The sequence below is a fragment of the Cygnus olor genome, chromosome 13, assembly GCF_009769625.2.
Source record: "Cygnus olor isolate bCygOlo1 chromosome 13, bCygOlo1.pri.v2, whole genome shotgun sequence".
NCBI classification, from domain to species: domain Eukaryota; kingdom Metazoa; phylum Chordata; class Aves; order Anseriformes; family Anatidae; genus Cygnus; species Cygnus olor.
This window is the reverse complement of record NC_049181.1, coordinates 17,273,578-17,288,222: the sequence shown is the minus strand read 5'-3', so window position 1 is coordinate 17,288,222 and position 14,645 is coordinate 17,273,578. Positions and strand designations below refer to the sequence as shown.

Below are 14,645 nucleotides of genomic sequence, written 5' to 3'. Positions count from 1 at the left end.
CTTGTGACAGTGAGGAATAGAAGAATCATTTTACTTTTAAACATGATGAAATTCTGATGTTACATGGCTGCGACACTGAGGACTGTGGCTATGTGCATAGCATATGCTAGGTGATGGTTAGCTCCAGTAACACCAGTACTTGTTACTTCCCTGGTCAACAGCATCATAAAAGATAAATACAAGAGTATACTACAGTGAAGAGAAACGGGTGCACGGTGACAAAAGCACATTATTTCGGAAGTTATACTTTAGCTAAGGATATGGTATTGTTTTTTGACATAGGTAGCTTATTTTAGGGCAAGAGTATGATTTAGAGCGCAAGACAGGCAGACATTTGTTTCTGTTGTTTTTCTGCCAAATATTTACTTTTTTGTGGTGGTCAGATTGAATTATTTTGCATTTTGTGTTACTCTTTATAAAATACCAATAAAACACTGTGTTTAGAGCAATAGAAGAGGATGATGGTGTGTGGCTCTTGAAATATTCGTGGCCATAATCTAATCCAAATTACAAGAATATGAGTTTATAAATAACTTATTCCAGTGTTAGAAAAATATAGCTGGGGGACAGGTTCTTGCTCACAAGGAAAGTGCTTGAAATGTCATTATCACTGTTATTAATGCTGTTTGTGAAAAAGTCTAAAGCAGCAACAGTAGTAGCAATTAGAGTATGTTGCTTTGTGATCTTAATTTCACTTCTGCTTTTTTTCCTGATGTACTGTGTAGTATTCTGCCTGTCCAGCACTTACTCTCTCACTTTATCTCCTTAACCAATACATTTTCCTGTTAGATTAATCCTGTTAGAAGGAGTGTGAGATAAAAATGTTTCCAAACTTGGCTAGATTTCAAAAATTCTCTCCTCTACCCATGAGTAACTGGTTCTCTCATGACTTCTGCTTCTAGTACCATATGTCCTATGCTGACAAAGAACGCTATGAAAATGAAGAAAGGCCAGAAGTGCAGAGGCAGATTCTTGCCGAAATTGCCAGGAAGTTGCCAGTGTACACAAGAACGGGGAATGGAGGTCAGCTAAGCAGAGAGTTTTGTTTCTCTAAATCTAATCAAGCAGGCTAAAGTAGCATATGCTGGCAATCCAGATTATAGTACATCCTGATGCCACTGCATACACTGCATAGCTTTTGTACTAAGAATTTTCATATCTTTTCTGTCAGGTTTTATGTTTGGGAAAACAAAAAAAAAGCCTTTAACACCTGGTTCATCTTCAGTGGAGTACCAAGTTCTGGCTCTGAGTAGCAATATGTTAGCCTTTGTACTTAGAGTTCAACAGCATACTTACATTGTCTGAGTTTAATAGTCGCAGTAGTAATAATAATAATATACCAAAATCTGCAGTGATTTTTACTTTAAAAAGAGTGTAGCTTAGAGATGCAGGGCACAAGATCCAAAAATCTGTTCACTGAATTGTTCTGTGAGTAAATGCATACTGCATTCCTTTCCAAGCGTAAAGGAAATCCATTTTCAGACTGGAAGTTCTGGCCTGTTCGTTTCTGTCAGACAAGCCAAAGAATTCTGAAGTAAGGAGCTGCTGTATAGCCAATTATCAACATGGAATGTATTGAAAGTTTGAGTAAATGTGGAAGCCAGAAGGAAGCGTACAGTTCCGTTTTAGTGGTTTTATGCTGATCGCATACTTCATAGTGAGGAGAGTTCCCTGCATTTGCAAGTCTCTAGAATAACTGTGAGCACTCCTTATCTGATTATGACCTGGCAGCAAATCTCAGCTGCAAATGCACTCATCTTTTACAAAGATAAAGGAAAAGAATATAGATAGTTTGAAAATGAGCAGAATATTAACGAATATGCAAAAAAAAAAAAAAAAAAAAGACCAACACCTCTATTATTTGCTATTAACGTGTCTTTAATTGCAGGTATTCGATTCTGTGATAGATGCCAGCTAATAAAACCAGATCGCTGTCACCATTGTTCTGTTTGTGCTATGTAAGTTAATGGATTGTTTGTCACTGAAATGAACGTACCCACTAAGTTATGTGAATGTGCCGGTTCTTCACATATCTTTTTGCATACTTTGATGTAAAGGTACGCAAGTACCTCTGTTCCAGCTGCAGCCAACAGCATATGTACATGTGTGACAGCATGAAGGTTTGCATTCTGCTCTTTGTGGCCCTGAAGTGTTTGCAGTTCCCACACCTACCAATCTGTGAGTGTTAAATTGATAGAAAGCTTGCTGTCTGATGAAAGATTAACTGATAGTCTGTAGCTGGTTAAATAAAGTGCAATTTCTACTTTTTAATATAGTAGGCCTTTACAAGTGGTGTTTTGCAAAAGTTTTAAGTGCTCTAGGGCAGGAACCATTTTTTTTTTATCTTGCAGAATACCAAAGACATTGGCAGATCTTGAAAAAGTAATAGATGTTCTATCTTAAAATTATACCTACCTTAAAAAAATTCAACGAGAGTATCATCTTGAGTTTGTGTCACGTGGAAATCTGCTCAAAAAAAGGGGGGGCTTCTGCTACTGATCTGCAGTTGCCAATTATGTACCAAATATAAGTCTTCCACTTTTCTTTTTTGTCCTTTTGCAGATGTGTGCTAAAAATGGATCATCACTGTCCATGGTATGTCCTAGATACTGGTTTGTAATTTTCTGAAAAAGGAGACTGTTTAGATGTATTTATTCCATAGAATAGCGTCTGTATGCCTCTTTCAGTTTAGACCATATTGGGAGATTTATAAAATAATTACACTTTGAAATCGCCTGAAACATTTTTATTTTTGAAAGACAGGTCATTCATGTTTGTTCTATTAACTACATGCAAAAAGCTGTTTTATAGATGGAATTTAAAATCCATCTGCTAATTCACTGTGACTATTACTCAAATTGTAAATGGACTTCAACTTACCCCTTAATTTTGGTTATGTAGTACTTTGAGCATGCAGTTGGTGGTTGCTTTCAATAGTAATATTTGCATGCAATTTGTTTGTGAAATGAAGCCTGCCACCTGTGTGTGGTCAAAGATACTTTGTGTAGAATGGTGCATGGAAACATTAAGCTTTATTCTTTTTGAGAATTGCTGCCACTAATTCTCTTGGAGTTCTCCTTTTTTAAAAAGGAAGATCTCAGAAATCAAAAGCAACACAGACACTTCCCCACCTGAACACCCGTGGCATTCCTAAATTTAGGGGGATTTTCAAACATGAGTTATGAAAGAAATGTCTATGTTTTTTTCTGCACTCCCTTGTTTCTTTTTAGAGTTGCCCTGTGCATGGAGAATTAGAATCAAATTTGTTTGATTTGTTTTATATGTAATCAAACAAGTGGTGAATCTGGTTTCTGAGCTGTGCTAATGAATAGAAGTAAAACAGAAATCCTAAATCTGATTACCTCTGCAGACCAGAAACAAACAGGAGCAATTAGGATCTGCCTCTGTAACAAATTTACCAGCGGTACCAACTTTAAAACAGCTCTCGAAAACACGAACTGTGTTTTTGTACTTAGCAGAACAAGTCTTCAAGTGAAAAGCAAAAAGACTTCAGTTATATTTCATTTAGACCACTAAGGGGAGCTGTTTATTGATGAAATTTCATTCTATAATGAAGAGGGTTAATAACCTCCCCCACAACGTAGTAGTTACTGTGTTATAAGTGTGCTGCACATATCCTGATTCTAACTTTGCTTTTGTTCTCTAGGGTGAATAACTGCATTGGATTCTCTAACTACAAGTTCTTCCTACTCTTCTTAGCCTATTCTTTGTTGTATTGCTTGTATATTGCTGCAACAGTCTTCAAGTATTTCATTAAGTATTGGACAGTAAGTCATGGAATCTGGTTACTTTTTTGTATCTTCTGAGCTAGTGGGATTTAGGCACTCTAGGTACTTGTTTCCTTTCAGTCAGTGGAGGGTTTGTGTTTGTTCCATAAGGTGTGTTTTTTTTTTGAGCCCGTATTTGAGTGTAACTCCCAATATGTCTGAACTGCACACAGTGAGGAGGAAATAGACTTTGGGAATTTCAAATCGTAGGGATAGCTTCTGGAAAAGAAGTTCTTTCTTGTACAAATGTATATGAACATGTGTATCTCAGATTCTTTTGAATTTATCACAAGTTTACTAGCTTAGAAAACTCAAATGTCATTCCAAAGAAGATACACTTCACTGAAAGAGAGCCCAGGATTGCAGTTTACTAAAATGTTCTGGTGATTTTTTCAATATACATTAGGGTATATCATCAGCCCTATCACCAGGGTCAGAGGTGTTGCACAGGGATAAACACAGCTTGAGTTAGGTTAGCCTCTTAGACATAAATGTGGTTAATTATCCCACATCAAAATATAGCTGTTGTTGGCTGGTCAGACCTTATTGGGGGGGGGGGGGGGGGGAGGATGGGGGGTGTAAAAAGCCAACAACAACCAACTTCTACTGATTATGGAAATAGTTGTCTTCTAGGTAGAAATTCTTAGCTGTCAACATTTGATGCCTTTAAAGTGGTTGCAAGAATGCCTCCTACGTAATTCTGTCTTATTACAGGAAACCATTAATTGTGGGTGGGTGTTTTTCTTTTATGTTGTTTCCTGAACTGCCTGGGCATATTTCTTTTACCTTTGTCTATATTCCGGTCTTAAGGATTAGGTCCCTTGCCCATAGGGATAGAGCAAGTAAAGGAAGGTGTAGACTGCAGAACCTGGGGTTGCCACCATATTGTTCACTCTAACTGATGGTTTCCAGCAGCTTCATGTTTTGAAGAGTATCAGCTCCCTTCTCTGTTCTGATATCAAAGCATAACAGCCTAGCACTGATCTGTACATATTTACTGAACAATGTCAAAAAAACTTGTTCAATTTCTAATCCTCATATGACTCCTTTCTTGATTTAAAAGTTGATGGAAATAAATCATGCTTCTTATTCAGTTACCAATGATCATTTATGTGCAAGCAATGCCACCTGGCAACTCCAGTAAGCTAAGGGAGACCTTATGTCTCTGGTCTTTCTTCTTTAATGTCCCCTCTGCTGTCAACTCTAAATGACAGGGTTTAAGTAACTTAATTTTGCTGTGCATTAACTTATCAATTCCTTTTTTTTTTTTTTTTTTTTAAATGTCTAATCACCTACATAAAATGCCTCCTGAGATATTCATGAGACACTGGCAGGAATTATTTTTTATGCTAAGAAAGGCACAGAGACTTTAACTCTCTGCTTGCATATGTATGGTGTACAAATGCTTAGAGGTATTTTTTTTTTGCTTTGGGGTCCCCACAGCCCATCTGTAGATGTATACTTACAAGGAGGAATTCAAGAGCTTGTGCCTGCCTGTTTCCCTGTGGATACAGGACAGTCTTGTGCCCATGTGGGAAGACGGTGTGATTTTACTGGCTCTGTCACATGTAGAAAGTTAGTAGCATACCACTCCTTCAGCTTTGGTTATGAGAGGGGAAATTAATCAGATCACTTCTTTGTCTTTTCTTGCTTTTTATAGTAAGATGCAACTTTTTGTATAATAGTTTGATAACTCAGAATAAGTATTCTAGAGGATATCTTTCTTCTCTAGGAAGAAAGAATTATCAGCTTTTATTTGTTCTTATCAGTTGTTCTGTGTTTCTTCTCTTTCTAGGGAGAACTGACTAATGGACGTTCCAAATTTCACGTCCTTTTCCTTCTCTTTGTGGCGGTTATGTTCTTTGTAAGCCTTATGTTTCTGTTTGGCTACCATTGTTGGCTTGTCAGTAGAAACAGATCTACTTTAGGTAAGGCTCTTGTGTCTTCCTTAGGTGAGACACTCCATTAAGCAGTGCTGTAACAGGAAAGAGGGGAAAAAATACATTCGTGTTCTACTGTATGTTCTTGCTGGCTTGTGAGGGGAGGAGGATTTAAGGTCTTGGCACAGTGCTGCAGAAGTTTCTTGCTGCAAATGAGCTGCATTTATTAGCTGAGGTGACAAAAGCTTTGTTAGGGAAACTAGAGCTTTAAAGTCTAAGAGTCCAATTATACAAATGTTATGCATATGTGTAACTACATTTGCTGTGAAATGGGTGCAGCTTTTCAGGAATAATGGTTGTTTATGCTCATATGCTGGAGTGCATCCTAAGGCTAGTGAGGCTGGGAGAAGCAATGTCCATCTTCAGTGACAAAGGCAAAGAAATTAGGACTGTAAAATTAAGCCATTGAAATTAAAATCTGAAGCAGTATGATTTTATGGAGTGATCTCTTTTTCTTTCCTCAGATAAGCTGTTCAATTTTTAAAGATTTTTGGATAAAGTTCTATAACAAAACAGTGTCAAGAGTTTGAGCAAATACTCAGATTTTGTATAATTATTAACTTTAAAACTCATTTCAAGGGGCACTGAAGCTCATCTAGCCCAAAACATCAGACCTCTGCAGCAGCTTAGAAGGTAGATAAAATTGTTTCTAGTGTACTCGAGGTTCTCCTCCCCTCTCTTTCTTTTTAAATTTTATTTCTCACCATAACAGAGGGCCTATCTGCATATGTTTGTTCATTATATCATTAACGAATGAGGCAATTTAAGTCTCCAGTCCCACTTCTGCAGTATGCATTGAAGACAGACGTACTTAATTCTGCAGATTTTTGATTTAGAAATTTCTACCCACTTTATTTCAACAAATTTCATGCAAAGATCTTCTAACTCTCTTTTGTAGATTAAACGGACTGATTTTAGTTCAGTTTGATTATTCCATGCAGTTAATTTTCCAAGACCAAATTCCTACCTTCAGTTTGAAAGTCATTACAGGCTTGCAAAATAAAAAACCTATTATTTTCACACTTTGTGTCTTTGTAATACTAGCTAATAATCTGACAAACAATGTTGTCCTTAGATGGCTACAACATGCACAGTCCTGTTTGTGTATTTGGCATTGATTTTCATTTTTTCACTGAAATTGCATCTGTATGTAGAGGCTTTCTCAGCTCCAGTGTTTCAAAATGGCCCAGATAAAAACGGATTCAATCTTGGCTTTGTAAAGAATCTTCAACAAGTGTTTGGAGAAGAAAAAAGGCTGTGGTTGCTGCCTATTGCCTCTAGGTAAGTAATAATCAAGTCAGTGCTAAAAGCTGATAGAATTAACTAAAGGGACTGACTTCTAAATCTCTTGTATTGCCTCACGTGTTATGTCTATTACTGTGTGGCTTGGCTGCCTGCTATTGTACATCGCTGTAAATGCACCAGCAAGCAGCATCTGTGTTAATCCTGTACACAAGAAGTCTGGAAGTGAAAGCTTTCTGTCAGGTAAACACACTGCACAGGGTGTTTGAACTTTCTTTTTAGACTCCTGGCAACGTGTGGATGGGTGTTCACTGCAAAAATGCTGATTTCTTCATCCTCAGACTCTGTGGCTGAAACGATTTATGCTATTTAATTTAGGGGAAGGTGTCATTTTGGCACTTAGTCGACCATCAGTAAAGTATACTCCAATTAAATTCCTTTAGTTATTGCACACAATTTAAAATAACTTCATAGCACAGCAACTTGAAACTTTTTCGAGTAGTGGTGTATAAGATCTAAGACCCAGTTGCATCCCAAGTGCCATCTGTTTTCTGCTTCTAAGAATAGTCCAAGGGAAAAGATTAGCACAGGAAGTCTTTCTGTTAATGAAAGGCAGCACAGAATGCTAGTCAGAGGCACGTTAACAGGGCGTGTAGTAATCCTAGGGAGAACACCCAGGTTATTTTCCTTGGGTAAGGATAAATTATCAGAAGAGAAAGGTACTTCAGCTAATTTACAGTTCCTCTGTATAGGCTGCTGGATGTTAAGAATTGAAATATGGGGCAGACCAATCTGTAACATCCTGTTTTTAACCTTGTTAGTTTATTTTACATGAATTTCAGTAATTTGTTTGATATCCAGACACACAAACACATTTATGTTTGGTAGAGTAAAGGAAAAACAGCTTTTCCAGTTTTAGATTTTTTGCATGGGGTATTTTTTTCCCATGTTATTTACAGGTTCAGGTCACAGGAAAGTTGGTCTTGTCTTTCAGTAACATTTAACTAAGATTGGGACCATTTCCTATTGGGCATCATTCAAACACTTAAGTATAATTTCTGCTCTGAAGAGTCTATGGTATAGAGAAAAACAGGTAAAATTGCTCTTTCTACATAAATATTTTCCTTAGTTCCCTCTCACTTCTAGCTGTCCGTAAGTTGTTTTTTTTTTCTGTTGTGTCCAAATATCTTGATCAAGTTACACGTTTAAATTCTGCTAGAAATTACTTCATTCAGGACATAGGTTTTAATTTTATTCTCCAAAGAGCTTGAAGGAATTCAGGTTTGAAACTAGTAAAATTTAGTATCAGCTGCCACAAAAAATAAACACAGTATTTTTCAAAACTTTAAAGCATATTAAGTAAACATTGGATATTCAGGCATAAGAAAACTTTGTTTGCAGAGGCAGAAAGAACATGTGTAGAAATAATAATCCTTCAGAATCACTCGCTACTTCTTTACAGCATTTTTATATTTTTGTATGCAGCCAGGGTGATGGACATTTTTTCCCAATGAGAGCTTTGTGTGAAGCTCAGAATCCTCTCCTAGCAAATGAAGAGCAGTGGGAAGATGATGGAATAGATGAAGAGCCTCATGGTAAGGTAGCCCTAAAGGAAATTAGTTGTGTCTTGAGCTACAGTGACTAATTCCTGAATTATGAGAGCTAATCAAATTAAAAAAAAAAGTGCGTTGGCTAAATCACTAGGCAGCTCTGACTTGATTAATGAACACACACTATAAATAAGCCCTACTTTGAAATCAGGTGTGTGGTTTATTTGTGTTTTTTTTTTTTTTTCAGTAGTAGCTTTATACTTGCAAATAAATGGACTGAGAGGTTGTTACAAGTTGCAGAAAGAAATTGAAATTTCCACAAACTGAATGTATTTATATATATACGCTGTTGTGTGCAACATAGTTACTGGAGACATAAAGCTGTGCCTACAAAAATAAAAAGACTAAGAGGTTTTTACATGCATTTATCCTCTGAGAGTTTGAAAATGTGCATGCAAGCACCTGAATGTAGTGTTACATTTAGGAAGCTACTTTATACTTTGTTCAGTTTTAGTACAAGAGGATAAAAGTTCATCTGGTTTTGATGCTATAACACTTACAGATTAGACAGTACCTATCTATGTGCTATCTAATCTTTATAAAATATATATGCTGAGAGCAATTCTGGGTGAACTGGCATGTTTGTACAATAGATTTAATCAGTTTCTGAAATGATAACGTATTTTTTATGCTATGGATGTTCTATTAGAAAAAGGACTTTATATGTATATCCATTCTTTGATTTTTGTGAGATGCATCCGAAATTAGTTTAATGGTTTGTTACTACTACTATTCTCTGCTCGAACGTGAGGTTTTTTTTCTTACATATTTATCACCAGGCTTTGGTCGTTGGAGAATACAGTATGTAGCAGAATATCAGGGTTAATGTCAGGGTTCATATTTATCATGTTACCAGGATTCAGAAATCCTGCTGCTAAGTTAAGCAAGAGTTCATATTTTTTTGTTTTGTTTTGTTTTGTTTTCTGTAGACCAAGGATGTCATCCACATTTATAGTAACAGTAAAACTGACAGCAACATTTCTACATGCTAGAGGAAAGACAATTAGATTCCCTTGAAAGAAACGTCATAAGCTCCCTGTTCTTTTCACTTCTACAGAATGGTGAAAGCATGTTTAATTCTAAGGTTGCTGTAATTAATGGATCAAGCAAGTATACTTGGAGAACAAAATACCACTGCTTTATTGTTCAGAGACTTGGTTTCCATAGTCGCTTTCTTTATTGCTACAGAATGGTTTTCAGAAACTTTGCCAATCATGTCCCCTCTCGTGGCATACATTTTAATGATAGGTGCACAACATATGTTTGGAAACCCATGAGAAAGGCAGTTGTCTTGGTTAAAAGGGAAAACAAGAACTTTCCACATGAATTTTTGTATAGGTGTGTGAAATACCGTGCAATGAGCTCTTTAATCTGAGCAGCACAGTATTTGCTCTTCAGTCTCTGGTTAGGTCTTACTTGCAACCATTTGTTCCACTGCAAAATAAACAGCCTATGTTTTTTCCAAGGCATGCTGCATGTACTGCTGGGAAAATGTACTCTCCAGGATTTTGTGAATAGGGCTAAAGAGGCTCATTTCAGCTTTACTTCAGATTAACTGCTTTAATTAGTTAGTGTTTGTGTGGGTAGAAAACTATCTGTTCCTCCTGTTTTGTTCTATATATTTTGGCAGTGATAAGGTAACACAAATTGACTGTAAAAATAACAAAATATGGCATCTCTGTGTATTGCTTATGATGCTTAAAATAACTCCTTTAGGAATCAATCTGAAGTTCTTCCAACTTTTCCAAAGTACAAAAATTCTCTGAATAAAAAATTAATTCGTAAGTATGAAAATGTTTGACAGTGACATGAATTTTGGCCAAGTCGGATCCCAGAATCTGAATCTGGAGCTTACATGAAGTCCCACAGTTTGTAGTGCTTATGAAATAAATGGCCTTTACTAGTCTTTCTTGGTGAAAAAAACGTTTGTAATTTTAATCCAAGAACCTGTAAAGCTGTAACAACGGTAGAATAGAACATCTTTCTGTTTTACAAAAGCCAAACTGAGGCTGTGCACAGGTAAACACAAAAGTGCGAAAACAGGCTGAGCACATTCCATGAGGGGATGGCTAGCTGTTAGTCTATGGACCTCGGGCCACGACTGGAGAAGGTTTTTTTGTTTTCTTTCTGTAGAGAGTGTGAAGTAAAGACGGGAACAAGAAATAAAACAATGCCCTAGGTAAGGACAATGTGTCTTGTGTGTCTACAAATAAGTGATTTGGAGCTGGAATTCAGCTGCTAGTGCAAACATTGAGAGGAATCCACTTCCCTTATTCTTCTTACAAACAGCCAAATCCTCCTGTCACCTCTCAGTCTGAACATCTGAATTTTGCAAGATAAAATCTCTCAAGGGGATTAGGGGGGGAGTGTGTGTGGCTGGGAGGGGAGGAAGCTAGCGCCCTTCCCTGGATGTTGCTGTGGCCGGTGCTGCAGACCAGCGTGGCTCCCAGTTGTAATGCAGCTTTCATCTCTGTCAATGATCTAGTTTCACAAGCGCAGGGATGCGCAAAAGCTTTCATCAAAAAGCTCTGTAGCGGACAAGGGATGCCTGAGTCTTCACTCCATGACCACCAGGTAGGGTCACAACTGATTCAATAACAACGCATGTAAAATATTTTAAAGTAGTTTTCTGATACATGATAAATCTATCTCTTGGAGCATTTTTTCTAAACTTGTCACTGTACCATTGTGCCTGTGCAGATAACAAACGTCTCTTTATCATTTTGAGTAATGTAAAAGATGTTGGGGGAGACATCACCTGGACATTAATCACCCATAGACAAAGCTGGAGCTGATAAGCACAGAAAGGCAGGTATTTTGATCCTGCAGTCTTAGGAGATGGCACTGCCAGCTGCATCAAGATCAGAGTAATAACTGCCCTGTTGTATTTAAGTGGGGTCTCTCTCCTCCTGGAGTTTCACCTGCAATTGCTCATGCACCTGTGTTATGTAGCAGGGCATAGTAATGAGGGCTCTCCTCATCAGTCATTAAGGGGACTTGGAGATTCATGAGGAGAGGACAAACCCAACTGACAGCAAGGAGGTGAGGTAGCTTTGTCTGGGGTCCCAAGAGTGTCCAGGCCACCTTCTCAGTCATCTTATCCATAAGGTTGTCCTTTTTTTCTGTGATACAGATATTTAAATGTGTGTGCCCTTACTGGTTGGATTTTTGGTTTATATATATCTTCTGACTTGCTAAGGCTTTTAATGTTTCACTTAGGGGCAAAAAATTATTGTGGGGAACCTTTTGTTTCATTTCTTAGCCAGAGACTGAAAACATTTGCTTCCAAAGTCATGGTAAAGTGATTTTTTTTTTCAGATTTATTAATGCTCATCCCTTATTCACAGGCATCTGTTTAATCTGTCTAGCCAGCGAGCTAGCCCAAATCACATGCTGGCAGCTTTTATAAGGTTATCAGTTTTTTCAAAGAATTCATCTATAATGCATTTGACGCGTTGGTTGCGGATGTGTCGGTACTGTGAATGCTTGTGCTCTTTGTCTCATGGAGCCTAGGGTAGGACAGCCATTTGTATACATTCATAGCAACATCTGATTTCTTAGATTGATTAACAATTTAATAATATGTTTCATTTTAACTTGTACAAAAGGCTTCAGTATGAATCAAATCTTTCCTTGATTGTTCTCATCTTCAAAAATTTGTCATCTGCACTAAGTAACATCTTCCCAGCAGAAACCAGCATATCCTGAGAAATAGGTGGAAGTTGGTGATCTCTGTTGATGTGATGAAGCTTCAGGTGTCTGAAGGCATGTGTTTGGAATTTCAATTCAGATTGGTAGGAGTCTAATTAAAGGAGCATCATGTCCTGCGATACCAGCTAATTTGGCGTAGCGGTCCTTTGAGTAGAGAAGTCATCTGTTGTGATTGTAGGGATTAAATTTCTATCCATCGAGAAATTAAAAAAGCTACTTAGATGCTGGAAGCGAGCAGAGATTGCTCAGACAGTACAATGGTGTATTGTGCAATCCAGTAAACTGAGACAAAAGACTAGATTTGCATCTCTGGATTTCAGGCATGATATAAATGTTTAAATTGCATCTGGCAGAAGAAGGATTAAGTTAAAGTAGTGCTAAACCTTGCGTCACTGACTGCGTTCTAATCAGTTTTCAAACGACAGAGGGGTACCTGTGCAGGAATCCGCATCAGTTTAACCAAATGCATTGGCAAATATATTTAGTAAAACCAATATGGTTTTGTATGTGGATCAGACCTGCAGCTGCTAAATGAATTACTTGAAAAAAAGATATTCCATAAGAAGTTGGTAGTGAAATTTCAGCAAGACACATGTCCCAGGGTAGCAGATCTATATATCCTTTTACCAGTTCCCTTTGGCACTTCAAACTTATTTTTTTCTAAAGGTATGCAGTATAAAAGGCTGTTGCCTGGAACTTCCCATCTGAATAAATAGATTTTGCATGATAAAATAGATGTCTATGCTAATAAATATGGAAATAGCAGTGGTTCCTTATATGCATAATAAAGAAACAAAAGGCCTAGGCAAATTTATTTATTGTGTACGTATTGTTGACTGGTAAGGGGGAAGTGTTTGCTGTTTGTTTTTCTTCCTTTACCTTAAGAAAGTTCTGTGCCAAGTTGATTTTTGACACTGCTTGATGCCACTCTTGCATTTTGACCATCATGTATAACAGTGAACTCTGAATTTTAAAACTGAACAGCGCCAGGTCAGTTAAGATGTCTACAGAACAATACAGTTTTGAAATCCTGTTTTTAACAGGCATGGGAACAACTCTATAAGTTACATTAGGGAATTGAATCTTCATCCTACAGCTGCTGCAGATTTTTTTTTTTGTTGGGTGTCTTTCTGTTTCCTTTTTTTGGTAGGACAGTTTGTTTCACTTAACTGTGTTTTGCAGGTGGCGAGAAGTGCAGTATGATAATCTTCCTCTCAGGCAGGCTGTGAAGATAGATCTATGCATATAGACTGCTTTTGAGGTTCTCATGCATTAGTGGCTGTAATAACACAGTTCTACAGTTAGAACAAAAAGTGATTGTCACCTACAATTAGAAGGATGCTATTTCCAGTAAACATGAGGTATGAGCTGCTTTCAGACTAGTTGATAAACTAGTTGTTTTAAACAGTCTGCAAGTAATTGTAGACCGCTATTAGGTTGACCCTGAGCTTCCTCTTTACCACATTAAACAGGCCCAATTGCCTCAACCTTATAGGTTTAAAGTAGAAATTTCTGTTCTGCGTACCTCTGGCTTACATCTGACCTGCACTGCTTTCAGTTTTCCAGGGTTTGGACTGTGTGTATTTATAGAAACATGATGTTTTTATTTTGCAAGTGAAAATGTTAGGAATAAACTATCGTGAATGATGATATATTCCATATATTAATATATTATGTATTTCTACCTCTGCTGTACTAATGCGAATGTATTCAGCAAACGTGATTTCCTGGTTCAGTAAGCTCTGGTGCCCTCACTCCCTTCTGACAGAAGGGTTTGGGGAGAGTTCATTGTAGACCCAAATGATGATGTTTTACTCTTGCTTGTGTTCTCACCACTGCTTTTCTTGTTTTGCAAGGCATCAGCAAATGAAGCTCTAAGCTTAGAGTTTTTAGATTACATCTCACACAATATAAGTAAACCAGTATAATTTTCTAATCAGAAGGGTCTGAAATGTTCCATTAAAACTGAAAGATCTTTATTTGTCATAGTGGCTTTACAGTTTGTGACACGGTTATGAAATAGATGAAGCCAATAATAGAGTAATCTCAGTTAAAATACTGCTGTTAAGTTAGCTCTGACAAGTGGTTGTCTATTTTTGTTTGGAATGATTCTTAAAGACACGCTGCCATACTTAGTGAAAAATACATTCTTAGTGAGAAAAACAGATTCACTTATCTCTAACTACTTTGTTTTTCCTTGTATAGATTCCACTGAAGCTTCATCCCTTGCCATAGAAAGGGAGACATAGCGGTTTGAAAATGGTGGCAGTACAAAGCTTGTTCAGAAAGGTCAGTATATCTTTCTTGGTTATCTTCAGAACAGCCATTCTGCAGGCAATTTGGTAGGTAATCTT

General features: G+C 37.3%; 1 protein-coding gene across 2 annotated transcripts in view; it reads left to right on the top strand.

Moving 5' to 3' along the window:
- Positions 1-14,645, top strand: part of ZDHHC15 (zinc finger DHHC-type palmitoyltransferase 15) — a 28,424-nt gene that overhangs the window by 6,124 nt on the left and 7,655 nt on the right. For both annotated transcript variants that reach the window (XM_040572090.1, XM_040572089.1), the window contains exons 4-11: positions 903-1,023; positions 1,889-1,958; positions 2,563-2,595; positions 3,668-3,788; positions 5,584-5,716; positions 6,883-7,009; positions 8,456-8,565; positions 14,497-14,580. In XM_040572090.1, the coding sequence (XP_040428024.1) occupies positions 903-1,023; positions 1,889-1,958; positions 2,563-2,595; positions 3,668-3,788; positions 5,584-5,716; positions 6,883-7,009; positions 8,456-8,565; positions 14,497-14,540 (759 nt within the window). In that variant the 3' untranslated portion in view covers positions 14,541-14,580. The remainder of the gene's footprint in view (positions 1-902; positions 1,024-1,888; positions 1,959-2,562; positions 2,596-3,667; positions 3,789-5,583; positions 5,717-6,882; positions 7,010-8,455; positions 8,566-14,496; positions 14,581-14,645) is intronic.